At 42.8% G+C, this 18,246-nt stretch overlaps 4 protein-coding genes and 1 long non-coding RNA gene across 6 annotated transcripts in view; 3 read left to right on the forward strand and 2 right to left on the reverse strand.

Moving 5' to 3' along the window:
* LOC135427426 (uncharacterized) overlaps positions 1-536 on the reverse strand; it is a 33,489-nt gene extending 32,953 nt beyond the window's left edge. The window contains exon 1 of the mRNA XM_064680939.1: positions 264-536. The gene's annotated coding sequence lies outside the window, so the exon portion shown is untranslated. The remainder of the gene's footprint in view (positions 1-263) is intronic.
* Positions 537-5,985: 5,449 nt separating this feature from the next.
* p-cup (presidents-cup) lies at positions 5,986-9,187 on the forward strand. Its single transcript, XM_064681085.1, has 5 exons — positions 5,986-6,660; positions 6,735-7,127; positions 7,403-7,866; positions 8,682-8,827; positions 8,883-9,187. Exons 1-5 carry the CDS (start codon positions 6,115-6,117, stop codon positions 9,185-9,187), a joined length of 1,854 nt encoding a protein of 617 aa, XP_064537155.1. The 5' UTR covers positions 5,986-6,114.
* Positions 9,188-9,412: 225 nt separating this feature from the next.
* LOC135427420 (ribonuclease E) lies at positions 9,413-11,794 on the reverse strand. The gene is made up of 2 exons (XM_064680932.1): positions 11,434-11,794; positions 9,413-10,929 (listed from the first exon to the last, which is right to left on the reverse strand). The coding sequence occupies exons 1-2, from the start codon at positions 11,723-11,725 to the stop codon at positions 9,536-9,538; spliced, it is 1,686 nt and encodes a 561-aa protein (XP_064537002.1). The 5' UTR covers positions 11,726-11,794; the 3' UTR covers positions 9,413-9,535.
* A 554-nt stretch (positions 11,795-12,348) lies between these two features.
* Positions 12,349-13,011, forward strand: LOC135427517 (uncharacterized). Of its 2 annotated transcripts, none has more exons than XR_010436081.1 (3): positions 12,349-12,569; positions 12,645-12,746; positions 12,887-13,011. It is a non-coding gene; the product is annotated as an uncharacterized LOC135427517 (long non-coding RNA). The 2 variants fall into 2 exon arrangements; XR_010436080.1 differs by having other exon boundaries at positions 12,355-12,573.
* Positions 13,012-17,185: 4,174 nt separating this feature from the next.
* Positions 17,186-18,246, forward strand: LOC135427441 (uncharacterized). Its single transcript, XM_064680961.1, has 2 exons — positions 17,186-18,065; positions 18,122-18,246. The coding sequence occupies exons 1-2, from the start codon at positions 17,254-17,256 to the stop codon at positions 18,207-18,209; spliced, it is 900 nt and encodes a 299-aa protein (XP_064537031.1). The 5' UTR covers positions 17,186-17,253; the 3' UTR covers positions 18,210-18,246.

Genomic DNA, 18,246 nt, shown 5'->3' on the forward strand with positions numbered 1-18,246 from the left:
TGGCATTGAAGTGTTTATGCGGCGTATACTTGATTTTTATTTCTGTCGACCGCTGTGTTTTAACTGTCAGGCAAAAGTGCGCGCGACGAGCCCACAGATAAATAATAAATGAGGCCAGCCTGATGACAGACCTATACATGTCAAAGATGATATTGAGACATTGTCAATGGGATATTTGATTGAGCCTGGCTAAGCCCGAAGAGATATGCAAGTTAATCGCAGGACAACATATTTACAACAAGAATTGATAGCTAAATACTCACGCCAAATGCTTGGCCAATCTCTCAGCCAGTCCAGAATGTAATAGGTCGGGTATCAAGTGCCAAGAAACCAACTGGTGGGCACTGGTGACAAGGATGGCTCGGCAACGCCTTAGTTGATGAATCCGCTTTCAAATTTCCAACTGAAAGTGTACGTCGAGAGCGCTGACTGCGTCGAGCTGCTCGCAAAGGACCGTCTGGGACAACCTGCCACTGGGCGAGACAAAAGCGAACTGAATCAAGTCCGGCGACTGATGCTGCACCAAATACGAAGCTGACTGCGAACTGCCAACTGCCAACAGCCAGCTGCCGCCTGCTGCACGATGCCGAACCTAAACGATTGTCGACCGAACGACCGACCGACCGACCGACTTACTGCCCCTTACTGCTCCACATTACTGCCGTTTAACTTTTGCCCACAGGCATTCCACAGAATAGTAAATTGTGGACTGAGTTGAATATCAAATAAAAAAATATTTTAAAATAATAAAAAAATATTTTGAAAAACCAAAAACACACACTGTATTATTTTGTAGAAGCCAAGCTTTAGATTATTATTACTGCAACAGTAGCATTAGCAGCATGTCAATCGCAGTAATTATCAAGTAAAGTGAAAGTAATATTAATATAACACTTAACAGTAACAGGCATACTTATTGTCACACCAACATTAACAGCAACAGTAAAAGTAACAGTAGCAATTACAGATCACAGTAACTGCCACAGTGGTATTTAAGTTTATGTGCCTATTATCGCTTGCTTATTTGTTACTCTCGGCCATGCTGGCAACTCAATCATGTTTATTGACAGTCCCATTAGCATTAACAGTAGCAGTAACAAGCACAGTAATATCTATGTAATAATATTAAAAGCAACAGTAACAATTGCAGTCAAAGTCACAACAACAGTTACTTTAACAGTTGCAGTAACAATCACAGTAATATAAAAGTACTATTAACAGCAATATTAACAGTTGCAGTAGCAAGCACAGTAACAGATGCGTTCATAGTCAGAGTACTTTAACAGTGGCAGTAACAGATGCAGTCATAGTCACAGCTACAGTAACTTTAACAGTAGCAATAACAATCACAGTAATATAATAGTTATATTAACAGCAAAGTTAACAGTTACACTAGCACGCACAGTAATATTATTAACAGCACCAGTAGCTGTAACAATAACAGTTACAGTTAAACTGAAATTTATGTGCCAATTTCGGCTGTTGGCTTTAACAGCTGACCTACACCTGAATATTTCCAAACGCTTTCCAATTGCACTGCGACTTAATGAGCAAATGTACCTCGTGTGTTTATGTGTCACAGCGAAGTAAAAGTGAGTGCCAGTTGGGCTTAACTCAATTTGCACCTGTCATAAGGGAGGGCGGGGGTAGGCGTCATTTCATTTGGTTGCATCTCGAGTGCGGCTCGGTGCATGCAACAGGGTGCATAAATAAATACTGACATGTTTACACTGACTGTTTTTTTTTTTTTTGTTTTTTTTTGCTGTCAAAAGGTGTTACCAACTTTGTGCTTCAAATGGGGCGTAAAGCTGTGAACTTGCCATTCCAAATGGCTTGTGTGTGTCTTTGCCGTACCATGGAAAATGCGTTCTTGCATAACTTTGGTGCTTATTATCCGATCGTTATGAAATTTTCAGGATATAAATATAAGATTCAAATGTGTGTAAATAGAAAAGCATCAATCTCTAGCTGAGTGAGAGCCAGAGAGAGAAAAGATTTGTCAAAAAAAGTAAAATACTCTGACTCTACATATATTATACAAGATCCGAGACATATCGAGACATCGCAATTTTAATCCTTAGCTCTAATAGCTGCTGACTGATACATTAAAGACGTTGTTTGGGCATAAAGATATTTTGGTAATGGGGGATTTCGAAAGCAAAAATATATGAACAAATATGGCACCTTAAAATATTTATATACCAAAACACAAAACTCGAGTATAAAACAAGTAAGAGGTTCTAGTCGGGAGCTCCCGACTAGGGGATACCCTGAACCCTCTTCTTCCAACACCAAATGCAAAATAAAAAAAAAAAAATGGTCCCTTGGCAGGGTTCGAACTCGCAACTAACCGCACCACTTACCGCTGCCCTACTTAAGGACCACACCAATAATTGAGCTTTAATGAGAAAAAAACCAATTAAAATAGCAGCACAGAAAACAATACAATCGCAATTGCAATGCTGTTGATAGAATTCAAAGAAGCCGCGCATGAATGTGTGTGTGTGTACATGTATACAGAAATTCTTGGAATTGGCGCAGCAGCTATGATCCTAACACGTGCGCACATAACCTTTCTGTTTCTTAACCGATCTTAATGAAATTTTCGACAGTACATCTTATTGTAGAATAGAATAAAGAATATTTGTGTATTCTCAAAATGACAATTACATTTAAATCGTGGCTTAAATTGATGGGCAATACAAGTTGGATAATTAACTTGATTTATAGCTTTGCGGTGATAGCGGGGAGGTGGCGATAGGTATAAAATGAAAGATACTTGATATATATATACTATTCTAGAAGCTACATGTCAAGTTTGGTGACTCTAGCTCATATTATTATTATTATTATTATTATTTTAATTGCTCAAAAAACAAGATTTCAATATCGATTTTTATCGATTACTTGGAAACGGGGAAAGTTATCGAATATCGGAAACAAACTCAAACTGCGCGGGCATTAGAAGGACCTACAGCTAAAATTTCAAGTCTTTAGCTCTTATAGGTTCTGATATCCTTGCGTTCATACATACGGACGGACGGACGGACGGACAGACGGACAGACAGACAGACGGACATGGCTAGATCGACTCGGCCATTGATGCTGATCAAGAATATATACACTTTATGGGGTCGGAGATGCTTCCTTCTACCTGTTACATACATTTGCACAAATACAATATACCCTGTTAACCCATTTTTAATGGGTTCAGGGTATAAAAATGAGATTTTATGCAACAAATTAAATTGGTTATACCAGAAAATATAAACCAAGTTTGCTGTCTCCAGCTATAATAATCTCCGAAAATTGCCTTAAAACAATAGATAGTTTGGTCTATAGTACGATATAATCAGTAACTCTTTCTGTGTATGACAACGAGAATTAATTATTAAAATAGGAAGAATCTTACGCTTATAACTTCCAAGATCGACGCAATCATACAGATGGATGGACATGGCATTTTCTAAAACAATATTCAGAACATTTAATTGAAGAATGGGACTTATTCTGGTTCATAGATTTGAAGGTTATTTGAGAAAAATTAAAGCAACAATTTCGGCCAATTTGTCAGCCTTAAAAGTTTGCGGTATTCGAAACTGAGTCGCGTATTTCTTAACAGTTTGAGAGCGACTGTATGCCGCCTAATTGACATGCTGTGCAGCCAGTTTCCAGTGTTGCCTGACCCCACCGTTTCCTCATATGTAAGTGTGTACCTATGTATGTGTGATTGTATTTATTTATAGCTTTTGGCCACACGTTGCGCTATTGCCAAAACTCAGACCACAAACAAAAAAAACAAGCTTTAATTGTCGCTCAAGTGGCGTACCCCGTTCGGCCCCCCTTCTGCCCGCACCGCCACCTGCTGGAACAGTAGCAACAGTTTCGCTACCTTTTTGTGACTTTCTTTCCGCAATAAACGTAAAAAGTGACACCCACAGCTCGTTGGCATACAAATGCGAACAATTCGAGCGCTCATCAGCGTTTGCCAACATCTCTGTCTCCCTCTTTCACCCCCCTCTTCAGACTATTCAAGCCCCATGTCTGGGCAAGTCGAGCGTCTGGTCAACAAATTTGAAATACAAATTCAAATTCGCGTTGCGCTTATGCAAAGAAAACAAAAGAAATGCACAAATTATGTGAAAAAAGCCAACAACAGCCAAGACAAACGAGAGAAAAAAAATGAAATAAAAATTAAAAACAATTAAACAAATTACATTTCGAGTAAATATTTGTAATAAATGTTGTAAAATCGTCGTGGCTGGTCATGCATTTGGGCCAAGTCTAGCCCGAACGAAGCGGTTAAAACAAAGCACAAAACAAAAACCCAAATAAAATAATAATTAAATAATTTGGTCTGCCCCGCAGCAGCAGCAACAACTTAAAAGTTATATAATATTCCACGATTATGACTGTGGTAATTATTTGTTATTGTTTTTCGCGTCACGATTGCCAGCTGAGCTGCTTCTCTCTACCATTGAAAATGGGTACACAAAATAAGAAAGGGTATTATTTTGTTTTTTACGTTTTTTGGTGGTTTTTATTAGTTTTTCGCTGCGTGAACATTGCAACGTTTGCTGGAACCGTGGCCAATAGCGTTAGCTTCTGTTAAAAATTCCAACAGCTCTATCTGCGTCGGTGTGAGAAGAAACAAGACGCTGACCACGACGCAATCATTTCCAGCTGGGCTAGGTTAGTTAACCCGCAAGTCGCCTCAACGATTAGTGGTTCATTGTATTTTTGACCCATCTATCTTTCGTTCTTCCCTGAACCCAAATGATTGAGAATGTAACATTTAGTTTCAACCCTAGACATGATTGATACCTGATATGCGATCAGAGAGATCTGATAGATACAACAGAGATAGCTTCTAGGCAAACGTAGTATAGGCCATTTTAGATACATTGTACCGCCGACTGATCTACCTTTCCTTCTTACTTGAATACAACTGATTGAAAGAGGAGCACTTAGTTCCATCCCGGGACATATATTAACTTAGAAATGCGCCTGGATGTCTTTCGGTTATAGAGATCAGACAAAACTAATAAAAATAGTTCTTTCTTTAACCCTAATAATTGAGAGAGGAGCACTTAGATCCTTCCCGGTACAAAACTTAAGTCAACCAAATGAAATTTAGACTATTATTGGTCCATAGTAATGCCAACCGCTCTACCTTTCGTTCATCCTTAAACCCAAATGATTGAGAAATGCGCATCCGGGGCAATGCTTAGATCTGATGTACACTTGAAGGTCTTTTCCTTAGAGAGACTTGACAGCTCCAACAGAAATAGCTTTCAAGCTAACAAAATTAAGACCAATATTGGTCCATAATAATGCCGACCGATCCACCTACAGTTCTTCCCTGAACCCAAATCATTAAGAAAGGCGCACCTAGTTCCAACCTTGGTCAAATCGTACACCTGAAACCCTCAAGTCATTACCTTAGAGAGACCTGACGGATCCAACAGAAATATGTTTTAATCAAACGAAAATTCGACCAATATTGATCCATTGAAATGCCCTCAAATCTATCTTCCATTCTTCCCTGAAGTCATATAATTGAGAAAGATTTCCAAGAAAACACTATCCACTTTTCCATAGAGCTATCGGAAGATATAGGGGCAATTCTAGCGACATGAGTGCTTACCAATCTGTGACCAGTAATGCGCAATTGGTTGCATAGCAGTGCAGCAAGCAGTGCAACAATGTCCATGGTAAGCACTACTTTGCACTTTAGAATTAAAAAATAAGTTATAGAAATTCCTCAAATTGTTTATACTATTTATCACAAAATTATAAATCGATTTTGGGTTTTGCATTCATTTAGATTATGCATATGTATCTAGGCTGAAGTTCTCATATGTGAACATTTTATCGCAATGCTACGCGACAGTTTGGGAACAGCTGGAGATCAGATCTGTGCACTGCTTGGCACCAGGCTGGGTTAACATGAAATTCCGGACAGATTCGAAATATCGTATTTGAAATTCGTCTGTCAATTCGGTTGATTAAAAATTACGTCAAGTTATTGCCAAAATTTTACATATTACAAATTCAGCGCAAGCATTGAGCTGTCGTACAAAATTTCAATATCCAACACATTCATAACCAAATATGTCGCAGCACAGTAACCTGAGAGCTGCCACAGCCCTTACGGCTGGTACACGGGCGGGCACCCTGCATCCAGATCTGAAACCGTGGCAGCGCATCGATTTGCCGCTCTGCACCCAGTCGAACTTGTTTAAGGACTGGGGCTGTCGGCTGCGCAACAAGAAGGCGCTGGAATATTTTACACGCGCATTGTCCGTCTGCAAAACTCAGAGGGATAGCACCTGCTGTTTTGCCGGACCGGCGATTGCGCCCGGGCAAAAGTGCAAATCAGTTGAGGGACAGTTTTGCAGCTTAGCCTCCGATGCGCTCGATAAGCGTAGCCATTGTCGGCGGTCAATTGCCCAGCCGGAACTGGCGTGGGAGGATGCGCAGAAGGCGCACGAGCTGTTGGAGCTACAGGGACGCTCGAACGTTAGCTATTTAATGAACAAATGCGATGCGCTTTTCGAGTGCAATCGCTTTGAAGATAATCTGGTCCAACTGAACATTGAAGCGCGTAACTATCAAGGACAATCCATCAAGGATCGCTTTCAGTTACGTGCAAATCACGTGAGTTCTTGGCTGTTGACCCACTGACCCACCCGGTCGGTCCTAACAAACCTTTTGGCATCTTTATACGCTAGACAATTGACGTGCTCGAGGATACCCTTGGCGACAGCCTACACCCCTTTCTGCTCGACAATTGGCCGTTGATAACGGAGGTGGCACGCGCTCGCCGGACATCCGTTGCGTTTATGCCGCGCCCCCTCTGGCAGAATCTAAGCGAGAAATTTGACTGCGACGTGGAGAGCGTTATCGGCATACAAAAGCCCCTGCTCTCACCGCTGGAGCGTGCACGTCGGCAGGTCTGCGAGAGAGTCTATAACAATCAGTATCTGCACAAGAGCGCCAACGATGTGGTCATGCTGCGTCAACTGCAAAGCGACAAGAACTTCCTCAATCCACTGTCGAACTACTCCACGCCCTACTTGTCCGAGCTGGCCTCCGAGCAGTATGCGATTGTCAAAAAGTTCATGGTAGGCCTGCCCTCTAGTTTACCCTTTCACGAAATATTTAACGCATTTACGAGCCTAACTATTCATCTGACACATCTGCAAAAGCATATCAAATTTGACTAAAATATTATGTGGCATTTAAGGGTATTTAAGCTTCGGCGTGCCGTAAAAGCACATCAAATTTGACTAAAATATTGTGGCATTTGAGGGTATTTAAGCTTCGGCGTGCCGTAGATGATCTTTATTTCTTACATTCCCATTCACCTTTGATTACCATTGATGCCACCTATTTACAGAAAATGATGCATACCCGCAACCCACTGTACCACTGCAGGCAGGTGAAATGTCGTGTTAGCAAAGTCTGTGAGAAGAACCGCGAGAATTATCTGTACCGTGTGGAGTATCAGACACGTCGCGACTGCTTCCGTATGCTGCGCGAGGTGCACCGCCGGCGCCAGGAACGGAATATCGAGCGTCTGACCGACTATGTTGAGCATATTATGTACACCAGCATTGAGCTGAAGACACACCGAACGCTGCCCTGGAAGTGGGAGTTCGTTACCGAGGTGTACAACATATTGGCACTGGCCCATATCGATCGGTGTGCGGTGCCGAAGAATATCGATTTTCTGGATCTCAAAAATCACTCGATGCTCTATTTGCTGCCAGCGGATCGCGTCAAGGAGCAGGCTATCACATTTGGAGGTCGCAATGTATACGGTGAAATTGCCAGGGACGATGAGCGACTTAATCGTGTTGCGTAAGTGGATGGGGGAATATATATATGTTACATACATATGTATTTATCAGGGCTGCAAAACCATAAAAAAAAAATAGTTGTCGGTGGTACGGTTCAGGGTTAAGCAACACTCTGAATTTGGGTTCGGTTCGCGAACCTGTTTTTCATACCCTGAACCCATTAAAAATGGTTAAACAGGGTATAATGTATTTGTGCAAATGTATGTAACAGGCAAAAGGAAGCATCTCCGACCCCATAAAGTGTATATATTCTTGATCAGCATCAATGGCCGAGTCGATCTAGCCATGTCCGTCTGTCTGTCCGTCCGTATGTATGAACGCAAGGATCTCAGAACCTATAAGAGCTAGAGACTTGAAATTTTAGCTGTAGGTCCTCCTAGTTTGTTTCCGCGCAGTTTGTTTCCGATATTCGATAACTTGCCCCGTTTCCATAAAAGTCGATATCGAAATGCTGTTCTTTGAGCTAGAGTCACCAAAATTGACATTTAGCTTCTAGAATAGTATATACATATAATTGAAGTATTTATCATTTTATACCTATCGCCTATCGGAAGATAAGGGTTCAGGGTATCCCCTAGTCGGGAGCTCGCGACTAAAACCTTTTACTTGTTCCAAATTGATCAACTCAGTTTTTAGTTCAAGTGCATTAGATCTACATTCAAAATTAAAGAAAAACACGGCCCATGTACATCGCTAACTCGGTCCATGACTAATACTAAGTACTAATTGCTATTCCAAGCTCCAATCAGTGTGTTTTGCAGTCCTGATAAATGCATATACCCTAGATGATGCCGCACTGACCCACTTCAACTGCAGCAAGAAAGTGAACCATCTGAAGAATCGCCTAATCCACTCTCGCTATGCGATCGAGCGGACCTATCTGCTTTTCGAGATAGCGCGCTGTCACTTTAAAGAGTCGCGCTTTGACAAGACCCTGACCATGGCGCATAAAGCATCGCACGGTAGATATATATTTTCCCCCAAATATTAGTAATTAAGTAGGGGCCATTTTTTCAGAGGCACGCATCTGCAACAGCGTTGCTTGGCGCTTCAATATCACCTTTCTGATCTGTCAGGTGCATGCGGTATTCAATCGTTTCGAGCGTCTCAACGAGTCGCTGGGCAAGGCCAAGCAATTGGCCGCCAGGCTAAAGTCAACCAAGCTGCAGGCCTATCTGGCGCTATGCTATGCGGTCAACGATTATGAGTTGGATTATCAGCGTAAGAAGCAATCGGAGTACAATATGCCGATAGGCCGAAGGCGCAAGGGACGCCCCTCGACGACATCCTTTGACTCTTTAGAGCAACAAATGGATCAATGAAGGGGTGTGCAGGGGTGCAACAACAACAGCAACAACAGCAGCAGCGACAGCAACTGTTGCTGCTGTTGTTGCTGCTGTTGCTGCTGTTGTTGCTGCCGCTTGATGCGCTCCAAATTGTGTGGCAGATTTCAACTCCAATTGTTTTCTTTAATTTTTATACTTTTTTCTATTTGTTTTTTTTTTTTGTTTTTACTTTGTCTTTCGCTTAGTCTTTTATTTGTTGACTTTTTTTTCTACGTTATCAATAAATATGTATTAATTAACAAGCATTTAGCATTAACAATTCATTAACAATTATAATAAATTAACAATCAGCTGTTACTGCTGAAACCAAAGCTGCTGCAACAATTAAATGCCGCTGCGCTGTCGCAGCAGCAGCCGTCGCAGTCGTCGCTGTTGCAGTTGCAACGGCTTAACCCCAGTTCCATTAGCATTGCCATCAACAGCTTCACGGCTTGGCTCATTATTGTTGCTATTGTTGCTGTCGTTAGGCCTGACAGCGCTTTCATTGTCATTAGCAGCTGACGCCTCCTGGGCTAGCGCCAGCTTTTCATCGTTTTTAGCATCATCTCCATCATCATCACCATCATCATCACCATCATCGTCACCATCATCGTCGTCATCATCATCATCATCATCGCCATCTTCATCATCATCATCATTAGCCTCTGCTGGCGTCTCCTCAGTTTGCTGCACCTCCTCCGTTTGGGCCATTGCATCGGTTTTGTTCACACTAGCCGCTGCCTGCTGCCCCTCCTCGGACAATGCCTCTGCCGGTTCAGCTGGCTCTTCCTCTGCCTCAGGCTCAGTGTCATCTTCCTCTGCTTCTTCCTCATCATCCACATTCACTTCATTGTCACTGTCATTTGCCATTGCTGCAACTGCTGCTGCTGTTGCTGTTCCAGCCTCTTCCTTTGCCTCCTCGGACATTGTGGGCTGCTGCTCAACGCTGGCCTCCACTTCATCCTCTGCTAGCTGCGCTGGTTTCAACGTTGTCGTTGACGTTGTTGTTGTTGCTGCTGTTGCTGCTGCTGCTGCTGCTGGCGCCTTGTTGCCTGTTATTGAATTGGTAATTGTTTCAATTACTTCGTTTTGCTTTAGGTCGCTCTCGCCAGCACTGTCAGCGGCAAGCAGTGGCGCCTCCTCCTGTTGCGCCTGCGCCTCCACGACACCGGCATCACCTTCACCTTCCACATCAGCGTCACCGTTGCTGTGATTGTCACTGGCTGACACTGCCAGCTCATGATCCCCAGCCATAAGCATTTCACTTTCAATTGGCAATGGCTCGGGCTCTGACTCGATTTCGGCCTCTGTTTGGGTCTCCATCTCAGGCTGTTCAGTCTGCTGATCGCCGTCCTCCGGCAGCTCGGCATAGTCATACTCGAGTATATCCTTGTCATCCTCATCGGCTTTCGCATCGCTGGGCGGCAGCACTGGCTTGCCGTTCTTGTCCACATACTGAACGCCATCGAGACCCATGCGCATGCACTGGAAATGCATCTCGAACAGATCTGTGGTGGCCAGTCGGACCACAAAGTCCATGCACATGTTCAAATTGTTGCCCACCATCGCCACATCAGTCAGCTGGACGCACATGGCCATTGGCACGCCCATCATGACAGGTATGCAGAAGGGCGATGGATTTCGCAGAGAGATGCCATATTTGGACGAGGGACGCTCGTTTAGATATACCTCCAGCTGTGCCTCCTCCAAATGTGGCACGAATGTGATGTTGGCGCAAACTGCAAACGCACAGACAGATGGCAATTAGTTAGAAAGAAAGTAACAACAGTTCGATCGACGGAAGAGTGTGTGTGAGTGTCAGTGTATGTGTATGCTAGTCTGCGAGAGTGTTGCCCGCAGTGCAATGAAAGTTGCGGGTGGAAGTTGCAATTCCAATTGGAAGCCAAGCGAACACAGCTCCGAGCGGCAACATGCAAAAATAAACTACGCCAACGATTTGTGGCATTTTGATTGGCAAATGCGAGCATGTCATGTGAGCAGCAACAAATTGTTTTTGTTGCTTTTGTTACTGTTGTCTGGCTGCCAATGTGTCGGCCATGCCACAGTTGCAACACAGTTAAACGCTTTACACACTTGAGATGGAAACAGGTCGAGTGCCGCAAAAGAAAAGATTTTTAGAGAAATGAGTGGGACTTTTTCATGATCCCTGGACACATGGAGCAACACTTAATCTCTATCTGTGATCTCTGGAGCAACGGCAGCCCAGGCATTTGGTTACCTACCCTTCTGATCGAACTTGTATTGATCCACTTTGAGGCCGGCACAGCAGCCGCATATCGCGGCGCGGCACTCGCACGGCTGCCCGAATGTCGACCAAATGGAGCCCTTCTCCGAGTACTTGACGCTGGCCAGGTTGCGGCCACGCGACACGCTCACCGTTGGCGGCAAATAGGGCGTGTGCGTGGCCAGCTCGTAAAAGATGAGTCCATTGCTGTAGCTGCGTGCCACAATTAGCGGCAGCAACGAGACGGCGCAGGCGCAGACGCACGCAAGCAGCACAGTCGAGGGCAACATTTCTATCACAGTTTGCAAGGCACTGACAATATCCTTAAAACAATTGCACAATAATTAACACAGCAACAAAAATAAATCACACAAAATCTGTTTTCTTTTTTTTTTAACACTCAAAAAAAAAAAGGAGAAGCGCGCGCTTTGTTGGCGACGTTCGATCAGCGGCCGCGTTTTGTTGCCAATTGCAGTAGCTCAACCGCTCGCGAGCGACGGGAATTAAATATTAAAACGCTGAACGCGTCGAGCGTTTGCTTAAAAATGAAATGGAAACCGCCAGCCGAAGCAGCTGGCAGCGACGCAACAGCGACGTCGGCCGAGGCAGCGACAGCAGCAACAACAACGGCAGCTGCTGTTGTAGCTTTTTGCAATATTTTTTCCGCGAGTAAGCTGTTGTATACGCTCGCAGAAGCAATTATATATATATATAATTATTGATATTATTTATGTATTAGACGAAATAACCCGGCGTTGCCCGGGTCTCAAGATTGCTGTTGAAATGGCAAATGTTCAGTAGCATTTGTTTGCAACTCGTGTTAATTTCAGGCAGACATAAGTAACTTTATTCTTTGTCAATAGCAACAGAATAAATTTGATGCCTGAGTTGAACCGGCGACTTTTCGCTTGTTGCTCCGACGTTCAAACACCGAAGGCATAAAGGTTTGCTGAACACACTTAGATAGCTACGTTTTTTGTGTCTGCTTTTCCTACAAATTTCAAACGACGTTTTCCCCCTAGTTTTCCCGTCTTAGTGCTGAGCCAAAAGGAAGTTTCTGTGCAAATTACAGCCTCAAGATTTGCAGTCCGTCAGTCGAGCAGTAAAAGCTCATTTGTATATATAAATTTATATGTATGTATGTATATATACTAGAATTGCTTAACATATATTATAAGTTATATATATAAAAATATATTTGTCTTTAAGTACTTACCCAAAAATCCACATTATGTTATTGACATCTATTAGCAGGAAACTTTTCCAAATACACATCACTACAAGAAGAAGAGAAAGAGGGAACGAATTAAGGTCAGAGCAACACAACTTGTTAGTATAAAACTCATAATTATAATTATAATCAAATCAAATCGAAAATCTGTAATCCTAATTGAATTCATGAGAATCGCATAGCAGGGCGATGTTACCAATATCACGATTATCTTTTACAGATTTAGAGCTAGGATGACCAAATTTGAAATAAAGATGAGCTGCTGTTGAGCTCCTTATTATATTGATCCAAGTTTAACGCCCGTTGTAGTGGGGCAAATCGGAAAAAATTTGTTGCTCGCTTTAAGGTGGCCTTGGAGTAAAGTAAGTAAATTAAACTTGAATAAAGTCTGTCAGTCGTGTAGGACTTTTATTTTCGTTCGATAGGATACGTATTTTAACGATTTTGTAAAATCCACCAGCAAGGGTGAAAAATGGGTGGAAAACTTTTGATTGCAACTTCATTCAACTTCAATTTCAAGTCATATGATATTTTCTTTGTAATAAAGCAACCTAAATTTATAAGTGGGTTTCTTTCTGTTAAGTGTTATTTAGCAGCAAATTTAACTAATAGTTAAGAGATTAGACATGCACAGCATTTTAGTGTTGCACAACAGCAATGGATATGCAGGAACAGAGAGCATTTCTTCGTCGGCTTGTTAAAAAAAGAAAAATGTTTGCTTTCTTGTTATCAGCGCGCTGCAATCGTTGGCAGTCGCTGTCGCAGTTGACGCTAGCTGCTGCTGTTGTTGCCGACTGCGACGTCAGCTGCGCAGCTGTTGTTTTTTGGCTTTTGGCTGTTGCCGCTTTTTTTTTTATATTTATATTTTGTTGCTGTTTGTTTGTTTGTTTTGTCTTCTTGGCTGCTGTTGCTGTTGCTGTTAACTGTTGCGGCTGCTGCTTGGCTTTGTTGCGTGTGCCGCGCGTTTCGGGTGACAGTGACAAGAAAATTGCGCCGGTCGTGACTCGCTGGGAAAGCCAAAAACTGCTGCTGCTGCTGCTGCCACTTGAACCTCTGCCGCTGCTGCTGCTGTTGCTGCTGCTGCTGCTGCTGTTGGCGTTGCGGCCCACCCATTGTTGTTGCTGTTATGCAAAGCTTGGCACTTGGGTTAGGTCAGGGCGCTTACGGGTTCTGCACAGCGTCTAATAGTAAAGAAAAATACACAAAAATAAAAACTCCCACCTTAAGAAAGCAGCAGCGGCAAAAACAAAAAATGTAGCTGGTAAAAGCGACTGATTTGTGGGCAAACGCTGGCCGTTTACATTGCTGATTTATCAATGGAAAGCAGCTCCATTGTTTGGGCCATTTTCGCCGGCAATTTCGCCAGCCCAGCCGCCCAAAAAGGGTCTTTAAATCCAATCGCATTAAGCGCAGCGCCGCGATTGCATAATGGGTCGGACTCGTATTGCTATTTGCCACGCCTGCCAGCTGTTCAGTGCTCCCAAGCCCAGTCGCTACCAATCTTGTTAAGCGTTTACGGGGTGCGAAGCCGGGCCGAGAAAGAGAGCTCTAGTCGCAAGTGCTCGACTATGAAATAACCTATGCCCAGCAACGAGCTGAGGTTGTGTATGAGAAATGCATGCTTGAATTACTTCGGTGCTTATAGTCCGGTATTTATTAAGTTTTTAAGCCATATGGATATATAGCGTCCCCCATGTCCCCCTTCGGATCAGCGATTGCCCTTCACTATATCTCTACTCCATATATTTAATAAAATTTAATAGAAACCTACAATTGTTATTGTGGCAATACCCTTTATTCTAACAAAATTCTTTAATTTTATTAGCAACAATAAATATACTGTAAGGCGTCAGCGATGTTACATGCCATACATGCTCACAACCCATATGCCCTTCTTAACCACTTTCAAAGGGTATATATAAAAAAAAACTGTCAACGCTGCCAAGAGCTGCGACAATTAACGCTAATTCGACGTCGTCATCGTCTGCCACTGCCACTGCGCCTGCGCCAACTGCTAGACATTTGGAATTTCAAGGAGGGCGGTGTGGTTGGGTATCGGGCGGCCGTGGTGCAATGCGCCCGTTTATGTAATGAGCATCGCTGGCGTTGTTGGCCATTGTCATGGCAATAGACGCGTCACATCGCTTGGTCGCTTATTGGACATTATTATTCATTATTCAGTATTCGTTATTCATGATTCATTACTGATAATATCAATTTTGAATGCGGCCGCCTTCATTTCTCTTTCTTTGCCACTGTTATGGGGTCGTCATTAACGCCCGAACTTATCAATTGAACAGGTGAATTGAACAATTGCAGCTGCATGTGGGTCAAGTGATGAACGCGTAACGCATGTCGAGCCGATTAGCAGCACTTATTGTAAATGACGCCAGTCGCTTCTTTTTTCACAGTCTGATGCAGCCGCTGATAATGTTAATTACGCGCTCTGATCAACTGTCGCACAAAGAAAATGTAATTGCCATTAACTGTGCAGTCATATAATGTGCCAGAGTTGCATTTCAAATTTACAAGCAGGAATAGTGCATATTTATCCGGCAGGTAAATAAGTGCAAGAAGAGAATACAATTTTGTTCGATATACTCGCTTGTTTTCGCTTACAGTTATTTTGAACTTTTTGATAAAAGTTAAATATTAAAGTAATTTTTTTGATATTATGGCTAATAGGATAAGCTTATCATGAGGATAAAATGTGGATCGTTAGCAAATCAAATAGTGGCCGTTGCTTGTCGTTGTGTTTATGAATTATATATGGTATTCAACTGATTGATTGATTCAGATCGAAATATCTATATATAAATACTTTCAGATAGTAACTTGCAAATAGCATACTCTCCCCTGCAAAATTTTACAAGCGACTTTCTATTTAGCAGAGAGCGTAAGTATTTAAATTGGATTTTAATATTTATTTGCTTATGTGGGGTTATTTTAATGATCAAATTTAAAATGCATACCCTTACTTTGTGGAGGGAATCATTATTTTGTAAAGAAATTGGGATCGGACTAAAAGCTATATATATGTTATTGATCAATAACAACAGCTGAGTCTGTATAGTAAGGCTCGTCTCGTGTCACCAATCTTTAGTCATGAAACTTTGCCTTTTTGCTGTCGGAGCCGGGAAGATCGGACCTCTTTATTGAAAAGCTGCCACAAGAACAAGCGGTTGAGTTCTTGTATGAAAAAGAAAGTTTGTTCTTCAAGATAACTTTAGTAAAACTGTGCTCCTCACTATATCTCGTTAACATCGGACTGTTAAACTAAAGTATAAGAAGAATGCTAGAACTAGAAAAAATTAATTTATGTTCCTCCAAAGAAAATTCTCTTATGACACTTACACAAATTAATTGAGCCACCCTCCCAACAAGTACTATAAATTGTTACCTAAAATCCCAGAAGAGGTAAAAACACAATTTAAGAAAGTAAGAAAAAACGTCGCACGACAATAAATGAAATAGCTATGAGTACCCATGAATGCATTGTCCGCATAAGTCCGTAAAAATTTGTAAACGTTTCCTCGAGCTGTGCAGATTACACCGCATAAATCAACATAGATATCCACACAAGCAGCCAAGTCCAAAATGGAGCGTTGACTGTTACAGATCGGCAGGCAACTGGTTTGCTATGCCAGCGCCTGTCCAGCAACTGACCCACGCTGGCAATAAAGGCACCTGGCCTTTAATATAAAAAAAAACCTAACAAAACGAGCATTTGCCAGCACATAGATGCTCGACTAAGTGATACCATGTAAAATTCACGCCATACTCACATAGTTCTCTGTGGTCGAGCAACACATACTTATAAAGTATGCATTCCATTGGAAGAATTTCCCAAAACGTGGATGTCAATTTGTCAAAATTCGTTTGATTTAATCATTTTACTATAAATTTAAATAAAATCAAAGCACAATAGAAATAAAGAAAACGTTACGCTTCGAATGCAAATGTTTCTTAAAAATGAATTTGTTAAAATATCTATTTAAAATTTATAGAACTTTTTTTTTAAAGGAAAAGTACATTTTTACGCACAATATAAATACGTTAAAACCAAAACAAAAATTTACTTAAAATAAAGTGTTAATACTCAGAATTAAAAGAAAAAGTCTGATATAATGGAATATTGTGTAAAGCTTTATATAAATTCTAAGCTTTTTGTCTGGATGAAAAGAAAGACTTCAAATGGAAAGGTAGATTATTATTATTATTAAGTATGTAAATAGTTACTGTAATTCTATTCATTTTTTAACTATTAATAATCTGATAGCCCGAATTTTTCAACTACGAAGTTAATGTAGTTCTTCATCTGAGATGTAACCAATAAAGGTTGTATCATGCCCCATTTGAGGCACTTTTGAAGAGGGCATCAAATGTGGCTTGCAGACAAACTGGAGATGTGGCTTGGACTTGGACTTGGTCATTGGCAAGGTACGCATATGGATTCGTGACTTGCGCATGGATTAGAGTGACCATTTGGCATGTTTATAACCAGTTCACCCGCAGCTCTGTGCGTGCGCTTCCGTTTTCCGGACCAGGTCCAAAAAACTGGACGACAGGCGACATAAAAATATAAAAATGCGCAACGCCTGCAATCGGAGCAACAATCGTGCAACAACCAGCAGAATGTCAACTTCAAGTCTTGTGTGGCTGCTCCTCCTGCTCTGTCATGGCATCGAAGGCCAGCAGCTGGTCTACGCGCGTGGCCAGCGTTCGCTCTATGGACCACCGTCGTTGGACTGGAACACCATCGGTAGCTTCAATCCCATTGGTCTGGGCCATATGACCAAGGATGAGCTGTTGACGCTACTGGAGGCCTGGCAAGATGCCGATGAAGACACCAAGCCGCCTGCACCGGAGCCAGCTGAGCATGTAGTACCAACGGCAGCGCCACACGAGCACCTACCAGCGCCACCACCACCACACCGTCCAGCGCCGCCTGCGCATCCGGCGCCACTGCCTCCACGTCCTGCTCCTGCACCTGCACCGACACCGGCACCCGGAGCACCAGTTACCGTGCGCCTGCCTGCCTTTGTGCCCATCCAGCTCTCGGCCATGTTCACGCCACCTGCGCCAGCTGGTGGTGCACAAGGAGCAGCTGCTCCCGTGGACACTGGAATTGCCCTTGACATTGACAACGGTGACATGGTTGCGCAATCCAATGAGAGGGCCTCGCCGCGCCTATTCCGCTTTATGCAGGTGCCCATGATTGCCGCCCAGCCGCGAGCACGTTCCCCCCAGCCACCAGTGGTGCGCAATACCCTGGAGAGTGTCGACGCTGGCATTGCGCCACTTTCCAATCTTGTGCAGGCCAAGGCGCTCAATGCAAGCGACAGGCCTAAGGATCTGCCCATTGTTGCAATGCGTCAAGCGCCGCCCGTTAGACCCAGGTAAGTATTTTTTGTGGTTACTCATCTCTCGTGCTTATTGCAAATCACCTTCTTAGATTTGCGCTGCCACCCTTCCTAGCCAATGCGCCCGGCCCTCTGGAACTGGTGCCCTCATCACAGATCATTGGCGAATGGCGCGAGTAGACCAAAGTCCATGAGAATTCAACATTTTTTTTTTTAT

Source organism: Drosophila montana, unplaced genomic scaffold (genome assembly GCF_035044405.1).
Source record: "Drosophila montana isolate Dmon_TW-CO22-7 unplaced genomic scaffold, ASM3504440v1 contig_2178_1, whole genome shotgun sequence".
In the NCBI taxonomy this organism is placed as follows: domain Eukaryota; kingdom Metazoa; phylum Arthropoda; class Insecta; order Diptera; family Drosophilidae; genus Drosophila; species Drosophila montana.